At 36.3% G+C, this 18856-nt stretch overlaps 4 protein-coding genes and 1 long non-coding RNA gene across 5 annotated transcripts in view; 3 read left to right on the forward strand and 2 right to left on the reverse strand.

Annotated features, from left to right (window-relative positions):
• Window positions 1–281: 281 nt before the first annotated feature.
• Window positions 282–3136, reverse strand: LOC311277840 (uncharacterized protein). The gene is made up of 7 exons (XM_084388288.1): window positions 2822–3136; window positions 2569–2680; window positions 2198–2310; window positions 2002–2101; window positions 1696–1817; window positions 1338–1432; window positions 282–808 (listed from the first exon to the last, which is right to left on the reverse strand). Exons 1-7 carry the CDS (start codon window positions 2910–2912, stop codon window positions 767–769), a joined length of 675 nt encoding a protein of 224 aa, XP_084244414.1. The 5' UTR covers window positions 2913–3136; the 3' UTR covers window positions 282–766.
• A 13-nt stretch (window positions 3137–3149) lies between these two features.
• rpl28 (ribosomal protein L28) lies at window positions 3150–5923 on the forward strand. Its single transcript, XM_084388289.1, is given in 7 exon segments — window positions 3150–3169; window positions 3320–3388; window positions 3390–3391; window positions 3895–3986; window positions 5027–5150; window positions 5445–5563; window positions 5787–5923. Coding segments are annotated over 7 exon segments (501 nt in total). The 5' UTR covers window positions 3150–3164; the 3' UTR covers window positions 5877–5923.
• Window positions 5924–8796: 2873 nt separating this feature from the next.
• LOC311276629 (uncharacterized protein) lies at window positions 8797–11719 on the forward strand. The gene is made up of 3 exons (XM_084386411.1): window positions 8797–9259; window positions 9493–9552; window positions 10907–11719. Exons 1-3 carry the CDS (start codon window positions 9067–9069, stop codon window positions 11041–11043), a joined length of 390 nt encoding a protein of 129 aa, XP_084242537.1. The 5' UTR covers window positions 8797–9066; the 3' UTR covers window positions 11044–11719.
• A 2243-nt stretch (window positions 11720–13962) lies between these two features.
• On the forward strand, window positions 13963–15444 carry LOC311277300. Its single transcript, XR_014625201.1, has 3 exons — window positions 13963–14100; window positions 14810–14895; window positions 15214–15444. It is a non-coding gene; the product is annotated as an uncharacterized lncRNA (long non-coding RNA).
• Window positions 15445–17411: 1967 nt separating this feature from the next.
• col27a1a (collagen, type XXVII, alpha 1a) overlaps window positions 17412–18856 on the reverse strand; it is a 66505-nt gene continuing 65060 nt past the window's right edge. Inside the window, exons 60-61 of the mRNA XM_084387574.1 lie at window positions 18726–18856; window positions 17412–17690 (exon numbers count right to left, since the gene is read on the reverse strand). The exon at window positions 18726–18856 is cut by the window's right edge and continues 70 nt beyond it. Of these exons, the coding sequence (XP_084243700.1) occupies window positions 17544–17690; window positions 18726–18856 (278 nt within the window). The 3' untranslated portion in view covers window positions 17412–17543. The remainder of the gene's footprint in view (window positions 17691–18725) is intronic.

Here is an 18856-nt window from a genome sequence, read left to right on the forward strand (position 1 = left end):
GATTCTTTGACACCATTTATTTGAAATAGAAATCTTTTGTAATATTATGAATGTATTTACTGTCCCTTACAGTCGATTTAATGAATCCTTGCTGAATAAAAGTTATAATATATATATTTTTTTAATCTTAGTGACCCCAAACTTTTAATCGGAACTGTATTTTTGTGCAATATAGCCTGAGAATGTTTTTCTCACCAATAGATCTACCACTGACTAGCTAAAGCAGATAGCAAAAAAAATTACATTAAAAAGGACTAACCAAACAGTTGAAAACGGTGTACTTAAAAGCATTTCATCATGTCTTTATTATCTGCATGGCTGTAATATTAGTAGAATTTACATGAATCTCATACAAAACTACAGTATGAAACTCTTCATTCTTTATTTACAGTCATATATTATTTTATAGCTGATTATATGACACAAATCAACAGAATAATGTAAATGTGCAGGAATGTCGAAGCCATGAACTAGTGTTTAGTGCAGATGCTCTAGAGTCCAGACACATTTTCTCATGTTTCTCATGCAGGTGAAGCAGGTTCAGATCCAGCCTGTTTGTTTTCCTGATGCAATTCCCCCCTTTTTTCCCCTTTCACAGTCATTTGATCTTCCCTATTCCTATCAATAAAAAGTGGCAAAAATCCTAAAAACAATCCATGAAAAATAAGAAGTCCATGTAAACGTTGTTTTGAAATATACATGTAAAATGTACAGCAATTTGGGCCCAAAAGTCCCAAGTACAGATTTCCTCAAGTGATTCCATTCCTCATTCTGACATGTGTGTGTGTGTTGGGCTCAAAACCCCCTCCTGTGGACAGAGAACATTATTATTATTTGTTCAGTCCAGGAAACTTCAGTCCAGCTCTTTCTTGTTCATTATTTACCAGCTTAAAACTTAAAAGTGATAGTTCACCCAAAAATGAAAATTCTGTCATCATTTACTCACATTCATGTTGTTCCAAACCTGTATGAGTTTCTTTCTTCTGCTGAACACAAAAGAAGATATTTTGAAGAATGTCTGTAATCAAACAGTCGATGGACCCCATTGACTTCTATAGTGTGGAGAAGAAGAAAAAATCATGGAAGTCAATGGGGTCCAACAACTGTTTGATTACAGACATTCTTCAAAATATCTTCTTTTGTGTTCAGCAGAAGAAACTCATACAGGTTTGGAACAACTTGAGGGTGAGTAAATGATGACAGAATTTTAATTTTTGAGTGAACTGTCCCTTTAAGAGTTCTGTAACTCAAAGTTATGGTTGTGAGCAATATTATAGCTTAAAAGCACAAACGCATCCTTCGCCCTGAGTGTGTGTGTGTATATTTGGTTGAAGTACCAGTGCACTTTTTGCTCTCTGAACTGCAACTTCCAACATGCTCCGGTCGGACAGAATCTGTCGCAGAGTTCCAGAATCCATTTCCAGTAGCATCCCTACACACGAGTACACATTAATACATATCACATAGTGTGTACAAAAACACTTGCTGCGTCCGAAATTGCATACTGCCTCATGGGATAGTAAAGTGACCACTGAAGTAGTAGGTCATCCGGGTACTTTTCACCGACTGCTTTTTGAATATGTATTCGGACATACTACTCTGTTTTCCGCATGCTATATAGTAGGGAAGTATTCGATTTCGGACGCAGCATCTCTCAATCAAGACCCCTGTATTCAAATGAGCTTAATAACTCACCTGTGATGTCAGCACAGTGGGCGGGGTCTAACTGATGCACAAAACTGAAAAGCGTCTCGCCGATGGATTCCACTTCCTCTCTGTCTGAGCTGTCACTCACGTCTGTCGCCTCGTCACCCTGCCTACGCCGCAGATAGAGGACATTCTGTTTCTAGCATATTTGAAACTTTCCTGTAATCTTTTAATGCTAATTCTTGCTAGTATATCATTACAATTCAACATTCTGTACTTCGTTCAAATTCTAACTCATGATCTGAATTCTGAAATCTGCTCGACACTGATAATAATGAATCCAAAGGCACCTACTCCTGCAAGGTTTTCAAGGCAATCTTGACCCGTTCCTCGAGGAGCACGTGATCCGACAGCAGCTGAAGCACCGCCTCCTTCTTCTGCTCCAATAACATGCCTGCACAGTTGCCATGGCAATGTTACTATTGTAACAGACTGTAAATTCCCTTATTTGGTGTGTGTGTTGTTTTTTTTGCAGTGTCAATAAATGTACCAGTTATTTTCTGTGTATGTCCAGTGTTGTAGAGGTCAATGAGGTCATACAGCTGTTCACCCAGAGAGTCGGAGGACACAGACACCGCATCATCAGTGTGAGACACGGGTTCACTAGGAAGAGAATAAGACAGAGGTTATGCACTTAGTATGTACTATACCTAATATGTGAAAAAGTATGTAATATTAATTTAGAAACATTTTAAGTAGTTGTATAATACATTGTTGCCCAGTAAAGTCACAACATTGTATGCTTAATATAATGCGATTTGTATCCATCCATTACTGTGCATTTTAAGGTCAGTTTTTTGTGTTTGTGTGTGTGTAAAAAATCTGTTTGTTTTATTGTCAAGTGGCAGTACTGTGTGATACCTGTGGTCAGATGATGTGAGAGCGGTCAGTGCTCTTTCCAGTGCTTTATTCAGCAGAGCTTCATCATACAACATCTGAGCCACAACAGACACAGGCAATTCCAGCAACATACCTGCATGACATGACTAAAGTTAAACCACTATATCAGACAGACAGACAGACAGACAATAGATAGATAGATAGATAGATAGATAGATAGATAGATAGATAGATAGATAGATAGATAGATAGATAGATAGTCATTCTCTATCACCTGTAAGTTTAGGTGTCATCTCAGTGTATTTAGGATAAATCAGATCATACAGTTTCTCTCCCAGAGTCTCCTGATCTTCATCATTCTCCATCACTGCAGCATTGGCTGATGAAGATTAACTGGTTATTTAATCATTCGAATAATAATCTAATCTGTCTGGGCTCCGCTGTCATTTACATTGTTTAACTATCCTCAAATAATAACCATAATCATGTATTTGCAGAGCTGGGTTGTTGTGGTTGTTAGAGAACGCATGAAAATGACGAAGAGCACACACAGATCGAGTGACGTACTCAAGCTGCATCACCCGCGTGTGCGCGCTTGATGTTCATCCGCGCTGTCCATGAAGTATATAGTTCTGTTTAAAAAAATTTTTTTATAGAAAGTGTTAGAAAACGTTTCCTACATTTTTTTTAAAAGACATCTGAAATATTTGCTTTGTCATTTACTACACTCTGAATCGAATGTAAATGACTAAATTACTAATCCCTCGTATAGGCGTAAGAAACTACGTAAGAACCGCCGGAACTGGAACTCATTCCTTTCCTTCTCTCTTCCTCTGCTGAAAAGGTAACGTGGTCGTCGTGTGTTACTTTTCAAAGCTACATTAAACGCTATATAACGCACATTTCAGCATTAAATGTCCATATAAGAGCATCGAATATGTTATAAGCTGATTATGACCTGCAACATTCGGTGTAGAGAAAATAAAGAGGAGGATATTTCATTATAAACTCTACCGGTGTTGCTTAGCGAGGCCTGCAGCGAGTGAGACAAGCACCACACCGCTAAACATGTTACATTTCAGCATCGACTGATAACAAATAAAGATATTTTTCTCTCTCTCTCAAATTGAACGTAACCTGTGTTGAGTGTTTGTGCCATTGCTGTTTTGCAGCTCTGTAGTTTCATTAGAGGGTTGAGTTTTGATAGTATTACAGGCGCAAATTGTGTGTGTGTGTGTATTATTTCTAAATGAATTTGTTTTATTATAGGATGTAAGGTTATGTGGCTTTGTAGATGTCTAATTGTAGACTGTTTCTTATTCTTATTTGTTGCCTTGCTTGATTCAGGAGTCACTATGGCATCGTCCCACCTGCAGTGGATGGTCATCAGGAACACCTCCAGTTTCCTTATCAAGAGGAACAAACAGACGTACAGCACTGTAAGTCAGACACCAGGCCTTTACGGATTGGTCACCCTAAAATTAAAATTCTTGTCATTAATTACTCACCCTCATGTTGTTCCAAACCCAAAAATATCAATCTCTAACGTGTGTTCACGAGAGCTCCACAATGCGTGTAAGATCAGATGTTGTTGCCTGAACGTGCATTGGAGTTTAATATTTTGAAAATAAATTGGTAATTTGTTTTTTGCCCGAACAAAGCACTCACGTCCCTTCATAATATTGAGGATAAACCTCTGGAGTCACATGGATTACTTTGGATGTCTTTACTACCTTTATGGGTCTTGAGTGATAGTTGTGTAGACTGTCAAAGCAGGGACAGAAAGCTCTCAGATTTCATTAAAAGCATCATCTTTTGTGTTCCGAAGATGAACGAAAGTCTTGCGTGTTTGGAACAACATGAAGGTTACATGATGACAGAATTAAAAACAATTTGGGTGAACTAACACTTTAATGGGTTTAGTTTAATTCACATTAATAAGCTGATATTGTGTGTGTTAATGCGGAAACACTGACTCGAGAATGGATGCTGGCTTAGAAATTAGTTTATTCCCCCCCCCCATCCTTTCATATGTAGATGTAATCTAGTGTATCTAATTTTGCTTCAGGGTTTTCCATCTCTAAAATATCTTAATATCACCTAATATTCTGCGATCCAGAATACCAACTAAACACGAGTAGGAAAACTGATAGTTTTGACGGTGTAAACGGAAGTGTAATTTACTCGCCTGCCACAAGACTTTCTTTATTGCTTAGGGATGAGGAATGCCATAACCTGTCTATCTTGGAATTGGAGTAATTTTACTGTCTTAAATAGTTTGCACCAAAATACCTTGATAAAATAAATTGATAAGCTTAATTATGCGGTTTAATTATTGGCATTTTTGTCTCTACTGCTGTGTGTGACTCTGTCCGAACACTTCTATAGTTGTCCTGCTGAACATTTCCAGTGTTTTTTTTGTTCGTTATACATTTCTAATTCTAATTTCTAATCTTGCATACCCTTCTCTCATGGTCAGGAACCAAATAACCTGAAAGCCAGGAATTCTTTCCGCTTCAATGGCCTCATTCATAAGAAGACCGTTGGCATCGAGCCGGCCGCTGATGGCAAAGGTGTGGTCGTCGTCCTGAAGAAACGTGCAGGTGAGTGAGGCTCCGCTAGTTTATGACACAAGCTGATGGACAACAGTGACATTTTTTTCAGGGATCCAACTTTTAAATGCCCAGGAAATAATGAGGTTGCGTATTAGAATCGTTCAGATGCTAGTTGTTTGTATAATGCAGTTGCATCAAGACATTTGTTTTGGAATTAGATTCTGTAGGTCTCAATGTAATGTGATTTTTATCTCTGAAATAAACCATTCATCTGCACTGAATCATCTTTATAAACATCTGCTGGCGTTCTTTGACTAAGCTTATTGGTTGCATGTGTTTCAGGTCAGCGTAAACCTGCCACCTCATACGAGAAGATCACCATCAACAAGAACTCTCGCGCCACCCTCGCCAGCGTGAGGAACATCATCCGCAAAAACAAATACAGGAGAGACCTGCGCATGGTGAGTTTACACGGCCACACAAAGGCATGAAGGATTTATCATCGATTCTACGGTTTACTTTAGTCATTTGTAATTGGACACAATTTGCTTCTGGGAAATAGTTTTAAACTCTTAGTTCGGTGTACTCTTAGTACAGCTCCACAGTAGATGCAGTATGGAGTGAAGTATGGAGTGAATGCACTTCAGCTGTCCGGTAGACTGATGCTCTGTCTGTGTCCTCCAGGCGGCTGTGAGACGCGTGAGCGCCATCCTGAGGAGTCAGAAGCCTGTGGTGGTGAAGAAGAAGCGCGCCAGGGCTCCCAAGAGTTCATAAATAGTTGCATTTACAGCTTCTGACTTAATAAAATGCTTTTGGTCAAACTTTCTCTACCTGTAGGTCTCATTTTTAATTGGTGTACACTCACAAAACATTAAACTCACTGAGTTTAACTAGTGAACTTCACTTTACTTGTGAAGCCAGGTTGGATATTCTAGTTTTTTACTGTCACTGGTCTAACAAGGCATTTCATGAAGAGAAAAGGCGGCTTAAAGTTGTCTTGGTTTACAGGGTTGGATTAAGAGCAGATTGTTTAATGTATTATCAGGATGTTTCCCATTAAATCAACACTTAATGTCATACTTAAAATGTCAAGGTAATGAAGCATTAAACCACTTTTTCTGACTAGTATTACTTCTTTAAATATGAATGGTACCATTCACTAACATTCCTGTTCATCTCAGTTCATGCTACAAAAAGTTTTCCCATGCATCGCATTGCCACTTTCCCCCTTGTCTTTACATGAAGGTGTAAATAATCCTGCATGGCCAAATGTAAGTATAACGTAGATGCACATGCATCTGAGATGTCCTGTTAGTGTCCTTGTGTTATACATTTGGCTCTCCCAACTTCAAGTCTTTTAGTCTCTTCAACGTCATTTATTAATCCTCACGTCATTCTAAAGCTGTATGTACTTGTGCGATTCTTCTTTGTTATTTACTTAAAGTCCCTCTGTGGGTAAAATCAAGCTTTTAATGTTTATATGTCTATGTGGTGTTTTCAATATGCTTTAAGACAAACAATGTGCCAATTCACATGTTAACACCATTGTAGAGTATTTTCTCCTTAAAGGGTAACTAAACCCTAAAACAACTTTTTTTTAGTTAATGATCTGTAAGACTGGGGCTTTATTAATGCTGGGGCTTTATTAATGCTGTTCATTGATTCAAGTAATTTTTTTGACATTTGGGTATAAAGTGTTTTAATTCTACAATATATGGTGTAAAAACGTCTGAGTGCTGCCCTCTTCAGGTTGAACGGTGGCTACTGCAGTTGTATTTTCCTATTGGAAGTTGTACCCTTTGACGTCAGACCACGCCCTTGCCTACAGAGAGATGCGTCTCAGATGCAAATATTTCAGATATTGCCAGTGGGTGGAGTCAGGCTCTGACCAGGGGTTTAGTTACCCTTTAAAACTGCAGTGAACCAAAGACAGTCTCAAAAACTGTTGGAAATCGCTGGTGTTTCTGACGTCACAAACGTAACCAATCACGTCAACTAATGGATCTCTGAGCTGAGTGGAGGCGGGGCTAGTTTACATATTTCTAGAACCATGTATACTAAATGAGGCAAGGGTGTAGAGTTACATTCAAGCTTTTAAGGCATGAAGAATTTTTTTTTCCCAAAGAAAAAACGTTTAAATATGTAATTTTGGTGATCAAAGATGTTTTAAGGGATACAATTATTGACTACAGGGGGACTTTAAAATCTTCCTCTGCTGCAGCTCTCATATCTCATTTGCTTGGAATAGCAAATGAGTGTATATAGTGTTATTTATATACTAATAAAGTATTTATTAATATTGAATTAGCATTTCTTTTTAGATTTTCAGTTTTCATGTTAATTTTAGTTTGTTTTAATTGTGTATTTTTGTCATTTTTTATTATTTTTCGATATTTCTACAGCCTATTGCTTGTTTGTTTTATTGTAAGGCAACATTTCTAAATGTTCTGTTTTTCTTTCAGTTTATGCTTTTCATCTATCGTTTACATTTTATTTTGCTTGTCTTTACTTCATTTACTCTTAACAGTTTGTAATCATTTTATTTAACTATAACAACACTTTTTTCTTTTCTTTTTTTTTTTTTTTTTTTTTTTGTCATTCAGAAGTTAATGGTTTTTGGTTAAACAACTCTTGCTAACCCGTAAACCCACACACAATCTGTGGTTCTGTGGTAAAACTGCAGTCAGTGTTGCCAGATTGGGCGGGTTCCCGCCCAATTGGGCGGTTTTGAATTTGATTGTGCGGGTAAAAAAGGGTTTGGGCGGGTGGACAAAATTTGGGCTGGTTTGGGGTCAGGTCGGCGGTTTTCAAACATCTACATTTTAAAGTCTAATTGATTAAAAAACTAAACTAAAGTGTGCATGTAGTCCATAAAATCAGTCATCATGACATTACTGTACACACACGCGCGCCCATGCAGAGTCAGCTGGCGTTAGTGTTGACATCACCGACGAGCACGCACTTTTAGCCAATCAGTGCTCAGCAGGCAGATGCGATTGAGCGCGATAAGTTGTAGCTGTATATTCAAGTGATCGCTAATGTCAAAGTGATAGGCTAGCTATAGCCTACTAAACAGTAAGTTTTATCTACACAGTAAGAGTAAGATAGTGAGCAACTCTAAAAACGTACACCTGGTGGGAGATAGATGGTGAATAACTCTGAGGAGAGCACAGTTGAATGACTTGAAATTAAATGAAATATGGGACGTGAAATATGTCCATGGCCATGTGCACACTAACCTAACCTTACCAGAGACATCGGCAACTTTTACACCGTCCAGATTGCACTATACTCGACCCTGACAGCTGCTGAAAAAGGTTTGAATCAACGATGAATGAGTTTGACTGCTAAATTCTGCGTTATGTTCTGCAATGTGTACTTCCGAGGGTTAAAGTAATCGGTTCATTTCTTGATTGCCGTTTTGACAGTGTCCATCTGGACATTTTAGTCATTGGCTAATTCTCCTTTATTATTGCCCTGTTTTGATCTGTTTTCCTGGAATTTTTTTTTTTTTTTATCATTGTTATTTTGTTTTAAGGAGATAAAAATTGTGCTTATCAACCTTGAATGACATGGTAATGAATTTATATCATATTATTTTGGCGGCAGTAAAATTTTGGGCGGTTTTTTCTTGTAGTGGGCGGGTTTTGGTGAGCTTTTGGGCTGGAAATCACTGTCCCAATCTGGCAACACTGACTGCAGTGCAGCTGGAGTGTTTTATCGTGTTGCATCAGGATAATCTATGAGCGCGTTCATGAGTTCATTTAATGATTGAATTGATCTGGATAAAGTAGAGCTCTCTCTCTCACACACTCTCATTAGATTAGTTTCACTGCATTGGATTGTCAGATGAGTGTGTGAGAGCAGTGCGTCCCTCAGCCAGCAGAAGCTCCACGGCGAGTGTGTGAGTGAAGATGCCGTTGTGAGGACAGTGTGTGCCGGTGTGTGTGAGTTTGTGTTGAGGATGCATCGCTCGCGGGCTCTGCGCTGTGTGTGTGTTGGTGTGCTGCTGCTGGCCGTGTGTTGTCGAGCGTTTGAGCTTCAGGACACCATCCACGCACTGATCGAGGAGAACATCCACCTCCACGACCAGCTGGAGAACCTGACGAGAGCCCTGAGAGAGCTGAGGCAGCTCCTGTTCCAGCACAGCGACGGCGGTTCGTTACTCTTCAACCCTGCATTTATCACCCTGAGGCCGGTTTCACAGACAGGGCTTAGATTAAGCCAGGATTAGGCCTTAGTTCAAATAAGTAGCTTTTATAGACGTGCCTTAGAAAAAAAAAAAAACATTGTGCTACTATGCAGTTCAATGATGTTAAATGTGAAAATTAAAACGTTCGTTTATTTTTTTTATTATTTTGTTTTGCTGGATGCCGATGTTTTACCTCAGATCACACTCATGAACATGATGAGGAACTTCAGCATCTCTGGGAGGAATGGTCGCAACACAGTGAGTTTCTCACTCATTCATGTCCTGAAATACTTTTAATAACCTGCATTTAAATAAACAAAAAAGTGTTTTGGCCCTGCTTTTGCTCTACGCTAACACGCCCATATCGACTGATTGTGTAATGTCGGAAACAGGACACTGCTCATCAATAATGGCACATGCACTTCATATGACCATATATGGGCGGGAATTATTGATTTACAGATAAAAAAGGACAGTGGTTTTCAAAAATTAAGGCTAAAGACCCCTAAATAATCATAGCTAGAGAGACTATCATACAGACAGACTATCATACAAAAGATTTTTTGAAAGAAGTGAATACTTTTTCAGCAAGGATGCATTAAATGGATCAAAAAGTACAGAAAATACATTTATAATGTTACAAAAGATTTAAATCTTAAATAAATGCTGTTCTTTTAACCTTTCTATTCTATTTCTTTCTTATTTCCACAAAAAATATGAAGCAGCACAACTGTTTTCAACATTGATCATAAAAACAAATGTTTCTTGAGCATCAAATCATCATATCAGAATGATTTCTGAAGGATCATGTGACACTGAAGACTGGAGTGATTATGCTGAAAATACAGCTTTGATCAAATTATAAAATAAATTACATAATAAAAAATGCATTTAAATTAATGTGTATTTATACTGTTGAAAAAAAAATGCTTTATGTTATTAAAAACTTACTGATTCCAAAATGAAATAATTTAATTAATTGTAATTGTTTTTTTTTTTTTTTTTTTTTTTTTAAGTAAGTACATTAAAAAATAAACAGATCTGGGTAATATTTCCTGTAAGTGTCAGTGAAGCTGCTAGCGCCCCCAGTGGAGACCGAAGGGTAAATCAACAGCATTACATTATAGGCTAGTATTCAGCGCAGGGTTCTTTTGTAGACTTTTGAGACTTTATATAATCATTTATTCTGGTCTTCTGTTCTTACAGAAAAGGTTCATATGTTCCACAGTAGCTTATAATTATACTTTTATTACATAATAAATATTTGCGGTGTCATCAAGTCTAGAAACAGGTGTAATAGAGCAGATTAAGGACTTCCTGCAATGTCAGTGTTTAAAAGCATTAGATCTCTTACACTGCAGCTTTAAAACTCAGGCTTTAGAGTCGACATGAAACAATACTATTACATAATACGTCCCTGTTATCAATTAGATATCAGTGTTATTTTTAGTATTATTTATCTGCTATTTATATTTATAAAGTTTGATTATTATTTTGAATTAGTGTTTTACTCAACAATAACAGTACTGTCAGTTCTGCAGTAATGTGTGTGTGTGTGTGTGTGTGTGTGTGTGTGTGTGTGTGTGTGTGTGTGTGTGTGTGTGTGTTGCAGGCGTCACACCTGAGACACACCTGCTGTTGGAGCGCGCTCTGTGTGGACACGACCTCCATGGCTCCGCCCCCTCCAGTTCAGGACACACCCCCTTTATCTTTATCACTTTCATCATTCTTGCACACTTTCTTTTATGAAGCACATGTGTGAGTTTTATGGTGCGTATGTGAGTGTCTTCAGCTATACATTTGACATCATTCAGAGCAGGTAAATCTCAATAGTTGACCGACTGACACTTCAGTATTTGTCAATCTTGGTGAAATTGATTGAAAATAGGAATCAATTCAATTCAAATCAAACTATTATGAGTAAAGCAACTGAGTAGTTTATCAGGCGTGGTTTATATTGAATTGATAGCCAAGATAATTCAGAACAGCACTAAAACAATTATACATGTGATGACTGTTTTTTCACCCTAGAATAACCTATTCTTGCCAAATAATACAATAAACTTGAAAATGTTATGTGCTCATTGTCATTGTACTGTATTTGTTCTAACTTAAAATATTCTGAATATTCTGAAAGGATTATGGAATCAGTAAAGTGGATGAACGCCATCAGGTTAAAAACGAATAATAACGATCTGGTTGTATGAAGGACAAGATGTTTTCTTAATGCAACTCGATTTTTAACTCAGATTTCTGCAGTTACTCGTTGAAGCGCTGGAATTGAAGTGTTTGTACTGCATTCATATTCATTTGTATTAAAAGCTGAGCAAAGAACAGCAATTACTGTAAATCAAGATTAAAATGCTAAATAAAGATTTGTATTTAAATAACCTTGCCTGTTTTTAATAAATGAACAGAAATGATCACTTGTTGTGAAACCTTTTTCCTTTCAAGTTCCGTGATCACATTTTATTTTAGTACACCGTCTTAAATTAAGTACAATCAACGTGGATGATTAAGTCATTTAAACTTAAATTACAGTAAACTGACTTAAAAAAAATAGATGAATCGTGTATAACAAAAAAGTTGAAGCAATGTAAAAACTTGTGTTGTCATAAATTATTGATCTTTTTTTACAGTTTATCATTGAGATCTGCTCATAGTTTTTATTTTTAATTAGTTATTTTGTTTTCATTTCAACTTTATTGCATTTTTGTTATGTGTTTTTGTCATATTTGTTTTTTTAATTTCAAGGTGACACTTTAGAATAAGGTTTAATTTAGCTAACATTAACTAGATTGAACAAGACTCATACTTACAATACTTATTAATCTTTAATGTTAATTTCAACATTTACTAATACATTTTTAATATCCAAAGTTGTATCTGTTAATGCACTGTGAACATTAACATGAACATCTTTATTTTAACTAACATTCATACAATTAATTTAACTTAAACATTAAAACAATTCAATTAATTAAAACAAATTTTATAAATCAAAGTTAATGTTAGTTAATGCGTTAGCTAATGTTAACAAAAGAGACCTTAGTGTAAAGTGTTGTGTCTATATAGTTTATTCATTTGTATTTTATAGTTATTTGACTAAACTAACTGATAAAATAGGCCTATAGCGTTTATCGTTTAAGCAACAATTTATACGGTTTAAGTTTCACTTAACTACACAGTAAAAAAACGTTGGGTTACACATGGGTCAACATGTTGGGCTATTTTCAACAAATATTGGGTAATTTTTAAAAACGTTGGGTAATTTCTAGAAATAACCCAACTGTTGGGCTATACCAACCCATAGTTGGGTTATTTTTAACCCAACAATATTAAGTGAGTATAATAACTCTGGAGTGATCTTGAGAATCTAAAGGTTATCATATGGACAATAAAGATATCTTTTAGCCTAAATGAAGTGCAACGATAAGAGTTATAATGTCTGTTGGTTTTTATTAATCAAACAACAAGTCCAAACGCAGGCTTTGGTGTAAGAACATCTTTATTGGGTATGTAAGCATTAATTCCAATTCAGAATCCACATATGTAACCAAGTAGGGAAAACTGACACAAAGAACAACACTGAGCGAAACGGAGGACGTGTTCAGAGAGAGAGAGAGAGCGATTGAGAACTGATTATTAATTTGACAGAGATTAGTTTTCTGAGCCTTGAATTGGAGGGTTGAATTTTCACAAACAGAAACTGAAGAGCGATGAGGTAATCAGAATTCCAACATTCTGACATGGAACGTTCACATGTTTTAAAATTCATCTTAGAACCTTAGAAATAATATAGAACACAGTCCTGGTACAGTACGACTTTAGATTATTATTATTATTATTATTATAGACAAAAAAATTAAACAGGATAGAAAAATAAAAACAGATTGAAAAAGCAATATATTGTTCTCTGGAACCCCAAATTTACACATAAAATAAATCTATCAACCGTAAGAGCAGTTGGCATACGGATAATTAAGTTATCTGGAGAGAAACTCTGTCACAACAGAGAATTTGGTTAAAAAGCGCGTTTGTAAATTTAAATAACATTAAATTAGCAAAAGGGACTCACTGTATACATCAAAGCCGGCAGAATTATACACACGGTCCTGAAGAATAAAGGAACAAAACGCTTCGAAATGCTGTTTCCTTGGTTTAGGGAACGCAACATATCGTTCACGAGATTACGACCATTATTTGCATATGATAATATACACTTTCTGATGCCACTTAAAAACGTATAGCTACTGAAATGTTTTCCCTTAAAGGCATTAGTTGATGTTTGAGCTGGTGAGGTGAAAGTATAGCCTACAAAACTGTTCTGTAACCACAAAGGAAAGCACTTTGGCCAGTTTATCGCGTAATGTATTCAACATATGCTGCAAACGCACATACAGATTAAACATGTATTAAATGACTTTTCTGAGCACCTTTAAAGTACACAATATTCACACTAACATCATAATTCACACTGTAAAAAGGTTTTCAAGCAGTATTTCATCCAATTAATAATTTGTCTTTCAATTCAGTTTACCATTATTTGTTTTACTTTTCAAATAATATTTTTTTCGTTCAAAACATAGTTAAATATAAATATTTTTCATTAAGAGCTCAAATAAGAAATATTTGTTTCGACGAATGTACAATTTCAAGGTTACACACAGGATTGCGCATGGGCATTAAACACAAATCTTCTCGACGACCACGACCAGTCAGCAGACCGATGTAACCGCTCTTCTACGTTCCGTGGATCACTTTGCTGCTCCAGAGAGAATCAGATTTCATCGCGGATAAACTGAAGTAAGTGAAACAAACAACCATTTAAATGTGCTGCTGTATATTTAGTAGCCTGTACAAGACATGTTGCTCTGCCGAATTTATCTGGTAGATATCGTTATGTAACTTACATTAGTTTAAAAATGTGTTAGCTAGCTTAGTTTACACTAGGCAAGTTAACGTTAATGTGTCGACGTTAATCAATTCCTGACCGATTGCAAAAGGGAACACATACGTTTACCCCTGGCTTATTTTGATTTTACAATGGTAATTAACGTGAACGTTTAATCATTGAACATAACGTTATCTCGATGCAGCGTCATAAGAATGACGTTCTCTGGTTAAAACCGTAGAAACCTGATCAACAACTAAGGAGCTAACGTTAACTTACATGTAAAAGGACTGGCGTTCACTTGTGATTAATGGTAACGTTAACTAAAACTTATGACTGTCGACACTCACAATGGTCATTTATTTATGGATTGTATGCTTTTTATTTATGGAAGTATTGCTGCATTGGCGCCAATCGGTTGATGTCAGTTGGTTTTCAAAAAAGTGTAGTACTAGCCAGAGGACACTGGGGGGCAGACATTTTTTCGTGGCGTTAGTAATAGGATTGACACTATTGAATCATATATTGTAATGATTATTATATCAACTGATAACATATATTGTGCTAAAGTTTGTTGACCACAATGTACCCTCATGCCAAATTTGTACTATCTTGATGCAGGATACTGACACCGCTACAAAGAGCACTTAAATATCTCATCCTTTACCTGGGAGAAACAGTGGAGGACCCTCATCAAAGATTTCCTGGTAAGGCCAGATTACTTTAGAGATGTGAAAACGCTAGATATGGCTGTCCACTTCAAAATTAGCCATCAGACTATGTTCAGACCTAACAGTCTGAAGGCTAATTTCAAATATAGAAACAATTACTTTCAGCTAAAATCAGAGTCCCATGTGCTGGAAAGTTTGTGCAACTTATATTTATGTCAACAACAAATTGGAGTAAATTTTATATTTAGTTAGAAGTATTAGTATTATGTAAACTAATTTGGGGGGAAACCCAAGCTGTATTGATTCCTTATTCTTTTTTTCTTTTTCTTTTCTCCTTCCTAAATTCTTTTCCAGGTGTTGGAGAAGGAAGAGGCTGAAAAAACTCTTCAGCAGAAACCATGGAAATCTTTGTCATCAGAGATGCACAAGCTGTATACCCACAAACATTGGAATCATACTTGAGGGTCAAGAGGTTCTGAGGGACTTGCCGTCTGTCGCAAATGTTGAAAATCTGACACGAAATTGTGGATGTGTGGAAGTAATGTACTGTATATAATAATTCAATAAATATCGATTTAATGAAAATTATGTGTCTTTTTTATTTGATTTTGGACAAGATTAATTAATGTTCCTTAATGGGAAATATGTTTTATTGGATCCATATCTTTTTGTTTGTTTAAAATAAATAATTTCTATTAACTTGTATTTTTAAAAATGAGAAATAATTGTATTATTAAATCAATATCTATTTAATTGGAGAAAACAAATAATTTCTAATACATATTTATTAAATGAGAATTTTTGTTTTGATTAAATCTATATATTTTTGTTTAGATCAAAAATAGAATTTAAATTAATTGATTTTTTTCAACAAGAAAAATATGCTTTGTGCCAAGTGTTATAAAATAGTTTTCATTGACATAGAAAATATTGGTAAGGGCAAGTTATTTATTTTTCATTGGCTCAAGTTATAAAATATAGATGTGAACCATTACCCTAAAATTTTTTAATTGGATGAATGAAAATATTTTTTCAGTGCAGAGTAACACGGGCACTAAACAAAAGCATCGACATCTTGAAGATCCACTTTTAAAACAGCTTCAAAATAGCACCATTGTTACCGAGACAAAACTTTAAGGCCCATGCACACTAAAAACGATAACTATAAGCGCGCGCTATGTGTCGTCTGTCGCTTTAAATGATCGCGCTCTTAAGGCAGAATGGATTCTGATTGGCTGTCGATGTTTTTTTCGTTCATCAGTTTTTCGAACGATTTTTCGACGATTTAATCGTTATCGTTGTTGGTGTGAACGGGCCTTTGATGAATGAATCTCACGAAACCTGTTAAGAACATGTCCAAGTCATATTTTACCCAGAAATGAAAAGAAAACATTACACTGCGGATATTTTGAGCTCAAAGTACGTTTTTGTCAAAAAGTTTTTATTTTGTTCTCTCCTTGAAACTGCACAGAGAAAAAAGGCTCACTCAGGCCCACTTTTTGCATTGTGACAATAATTTTATGACAACTGAACATTTTTATTTTATTTGACCGTTTTACTGTAATGTTTCAGAAATTCAACATTTCTGTAATGATAATCATCAAAGTAAATAATAGCCTACGAATTACAAAAGTAAGTACAAAAAGGGTGAATTATTTCCATATGCATTACGGTAAAAAAGATGTCCGTAAAAATATGCTAGTCACAAAAATGCCACAATGCAAATATTAATAATATGCTTTCTTTTTCTTTTTGGTTGAAATATGACCCAGGCGTGTTCTCATGAGGGATTCACTCTTATTAACTCCTTCGAACAAAACACACCCATTTTCATTGAGAAACGCCCCCTTAAAGTGACAGGCGCACCTCAGGTGGGTCATGCGTGTTGATATGCACAGGTGTGTCTGCAAGTTTGATAGAAGCATACACCTTCACTCGTTTACTGGTCCATCACATACACACACACGCACGGACGCGAACACAAACAAAAACACACAAACACAAACACACACACTTCCCTGTCTGCTGGAGTGTTAAAATGACACGAATGAATGACAACATCCCTGAAAAACCTTCCTTATTGAGATGCACACTTAATATATAATCAATTATCATTTTTTCTTTGTTTTCCTATTGCACTTTAGCATTTCTTTTTTTACATGTGACAAAATTAATATATAAAAGATCAGAAACAATAAGTGTATATGTACATATAATACCTCTCAATGATCTTAATTCATCTCTTCAATAAACTTGATTCTTATTATAAAAGTACAAGTATTATAATAACTTATTATTATTATTATTAATTTGAAAGAGCAACTAAAAAAAAAAACGAGCACCAAAGAAACAGGCTGAGAAAGAAGAGAGAAGAAGAAGAGAGAAAGACAGAGACAGAGGGTTTAGCAGTTTCTCCGGCCCCGGATGTCCTGAGTTTTTGTCCCTGCGAGATGATTGGCTTGTTTTTTAGAGGAATCAAATCTGATTGGACATCCATGGCTGGTAGGGGCGGGATTTCCTTTAGACTGTGGGAGTCTCTAATGCTGTCACCCAAAGCCCCGCCCACACCACCTCTTTCTGTTTCTGCAGTCCAATCAGTGGCTGAATACTGAAGGGGGCGGGATGTGGGCGGGTCAGTGTGTGTTTGAGGAGCGCACACACACTCACAATCTCACACACACACACTATAGAAAGCACACAGGTCCGACTTCTAGGTGAAAGCGTGATGAGGGCGTTGTCTTCGGTAGGTTGCTAATGCGTTTGACAGGAAGTAAGGTGGGGTCCGACACCCGGAACAGGAAGTCAGCATGTTGCCAGCGCCCGTTCAGTTGCTATGCAATAAAAAACACACAATCAGTGATGCAAAAGTGACTCAAGTTCATGACTAAAGTTCAGTGTTGTTATTGTTAACTACAACAAACACTATGGACCCTTTTCACAGACTAAGATGATGTGTTTCAAACAGTCATCCTCATTGTAAATCCTGCAGAATAAATATATGGGAGGAGCATGAAGAATCGTTTCCACTCATGAATCGGCTCTTCTGAGTCGAGATCTTAAACTCACTGAAAGTGTTTGGGATGTGCTGGAAGAGACTTTACAGAGTGCTGGACTCTTGCATGGACAATACAAGATCTTGACCAAAAATGTATGAGCCTCTTAATAAAAAATATCATTCTTCATGTTCCTCCCAACCATTATTACACAGTTTGAGCCTGATGAATCTTGACATTGTCATCCTGGAATATGAACATGATGTGTCTTCCTACATGGTTGTTTAAGAAATGAAAAGCTACACACTCCATCAATTAGGGTTAGAAGAACTGTTGCCAAACATATAACATGTAGAAACATAATAATCACTGCGATAATGATCCAATCATAGACTCTTAAGCATTTGCCTGTTTAAATCCAAACAGTGACTTTTATGGCCAGGCAGAGGGAAAAAACACTGAACGCACCTATTAATCATTTGGATTTTGTTTGCATTAATTCAATAAATGCATTATTAAAATTTATTTCAATTTAAAATCTAAATGTATATTATTTCCAGATAAATCATGTAAATTAAATACTTGACAAATGAAAAGTACTTGATTCCTGTTGGATTCAGATCAAACGATTTGACTTCATATTTAATTATTTATATATTCCTATCTATTTATATTTAACAATTGGAGCTTTTAAATCCTAGTTATATTTACAATATTAAGTCTGTACATTTGCTTTTGTTTTTTAATTATGTATGTTTTTTTGTGATACTTTGGTCATTTTCTTTGCACATGATGCTGTGGCTGTTTTAAAGCTAATTGCCCGGTTGCTTCCAGCACTCATTAATCTGAGAGATGTCTGAAGGGCACACTGACCCAGCAGGAGTCTGCTAACACGTCCGGCTCCAGCGTCTCCCCGCTCCACGCATGGAAGCGGACAGCGCTCTGGGACGGGGGCAGGGAGGGCGCGTGGCTCCAGATTGTCACGTTCAGGCAGTGGATAGTGA

This window comes from Rutilus rutilus (genome assembly GCF_951802725.1).
Source record: "Rutilus rutilus genome assembly, chromosome: 18".
NCBI lineage: Eukaryota > Metazoa > Chordata > Actinopteri > Cypriniformes > Leuciscidae > Rutilus > Rutilus rutilus.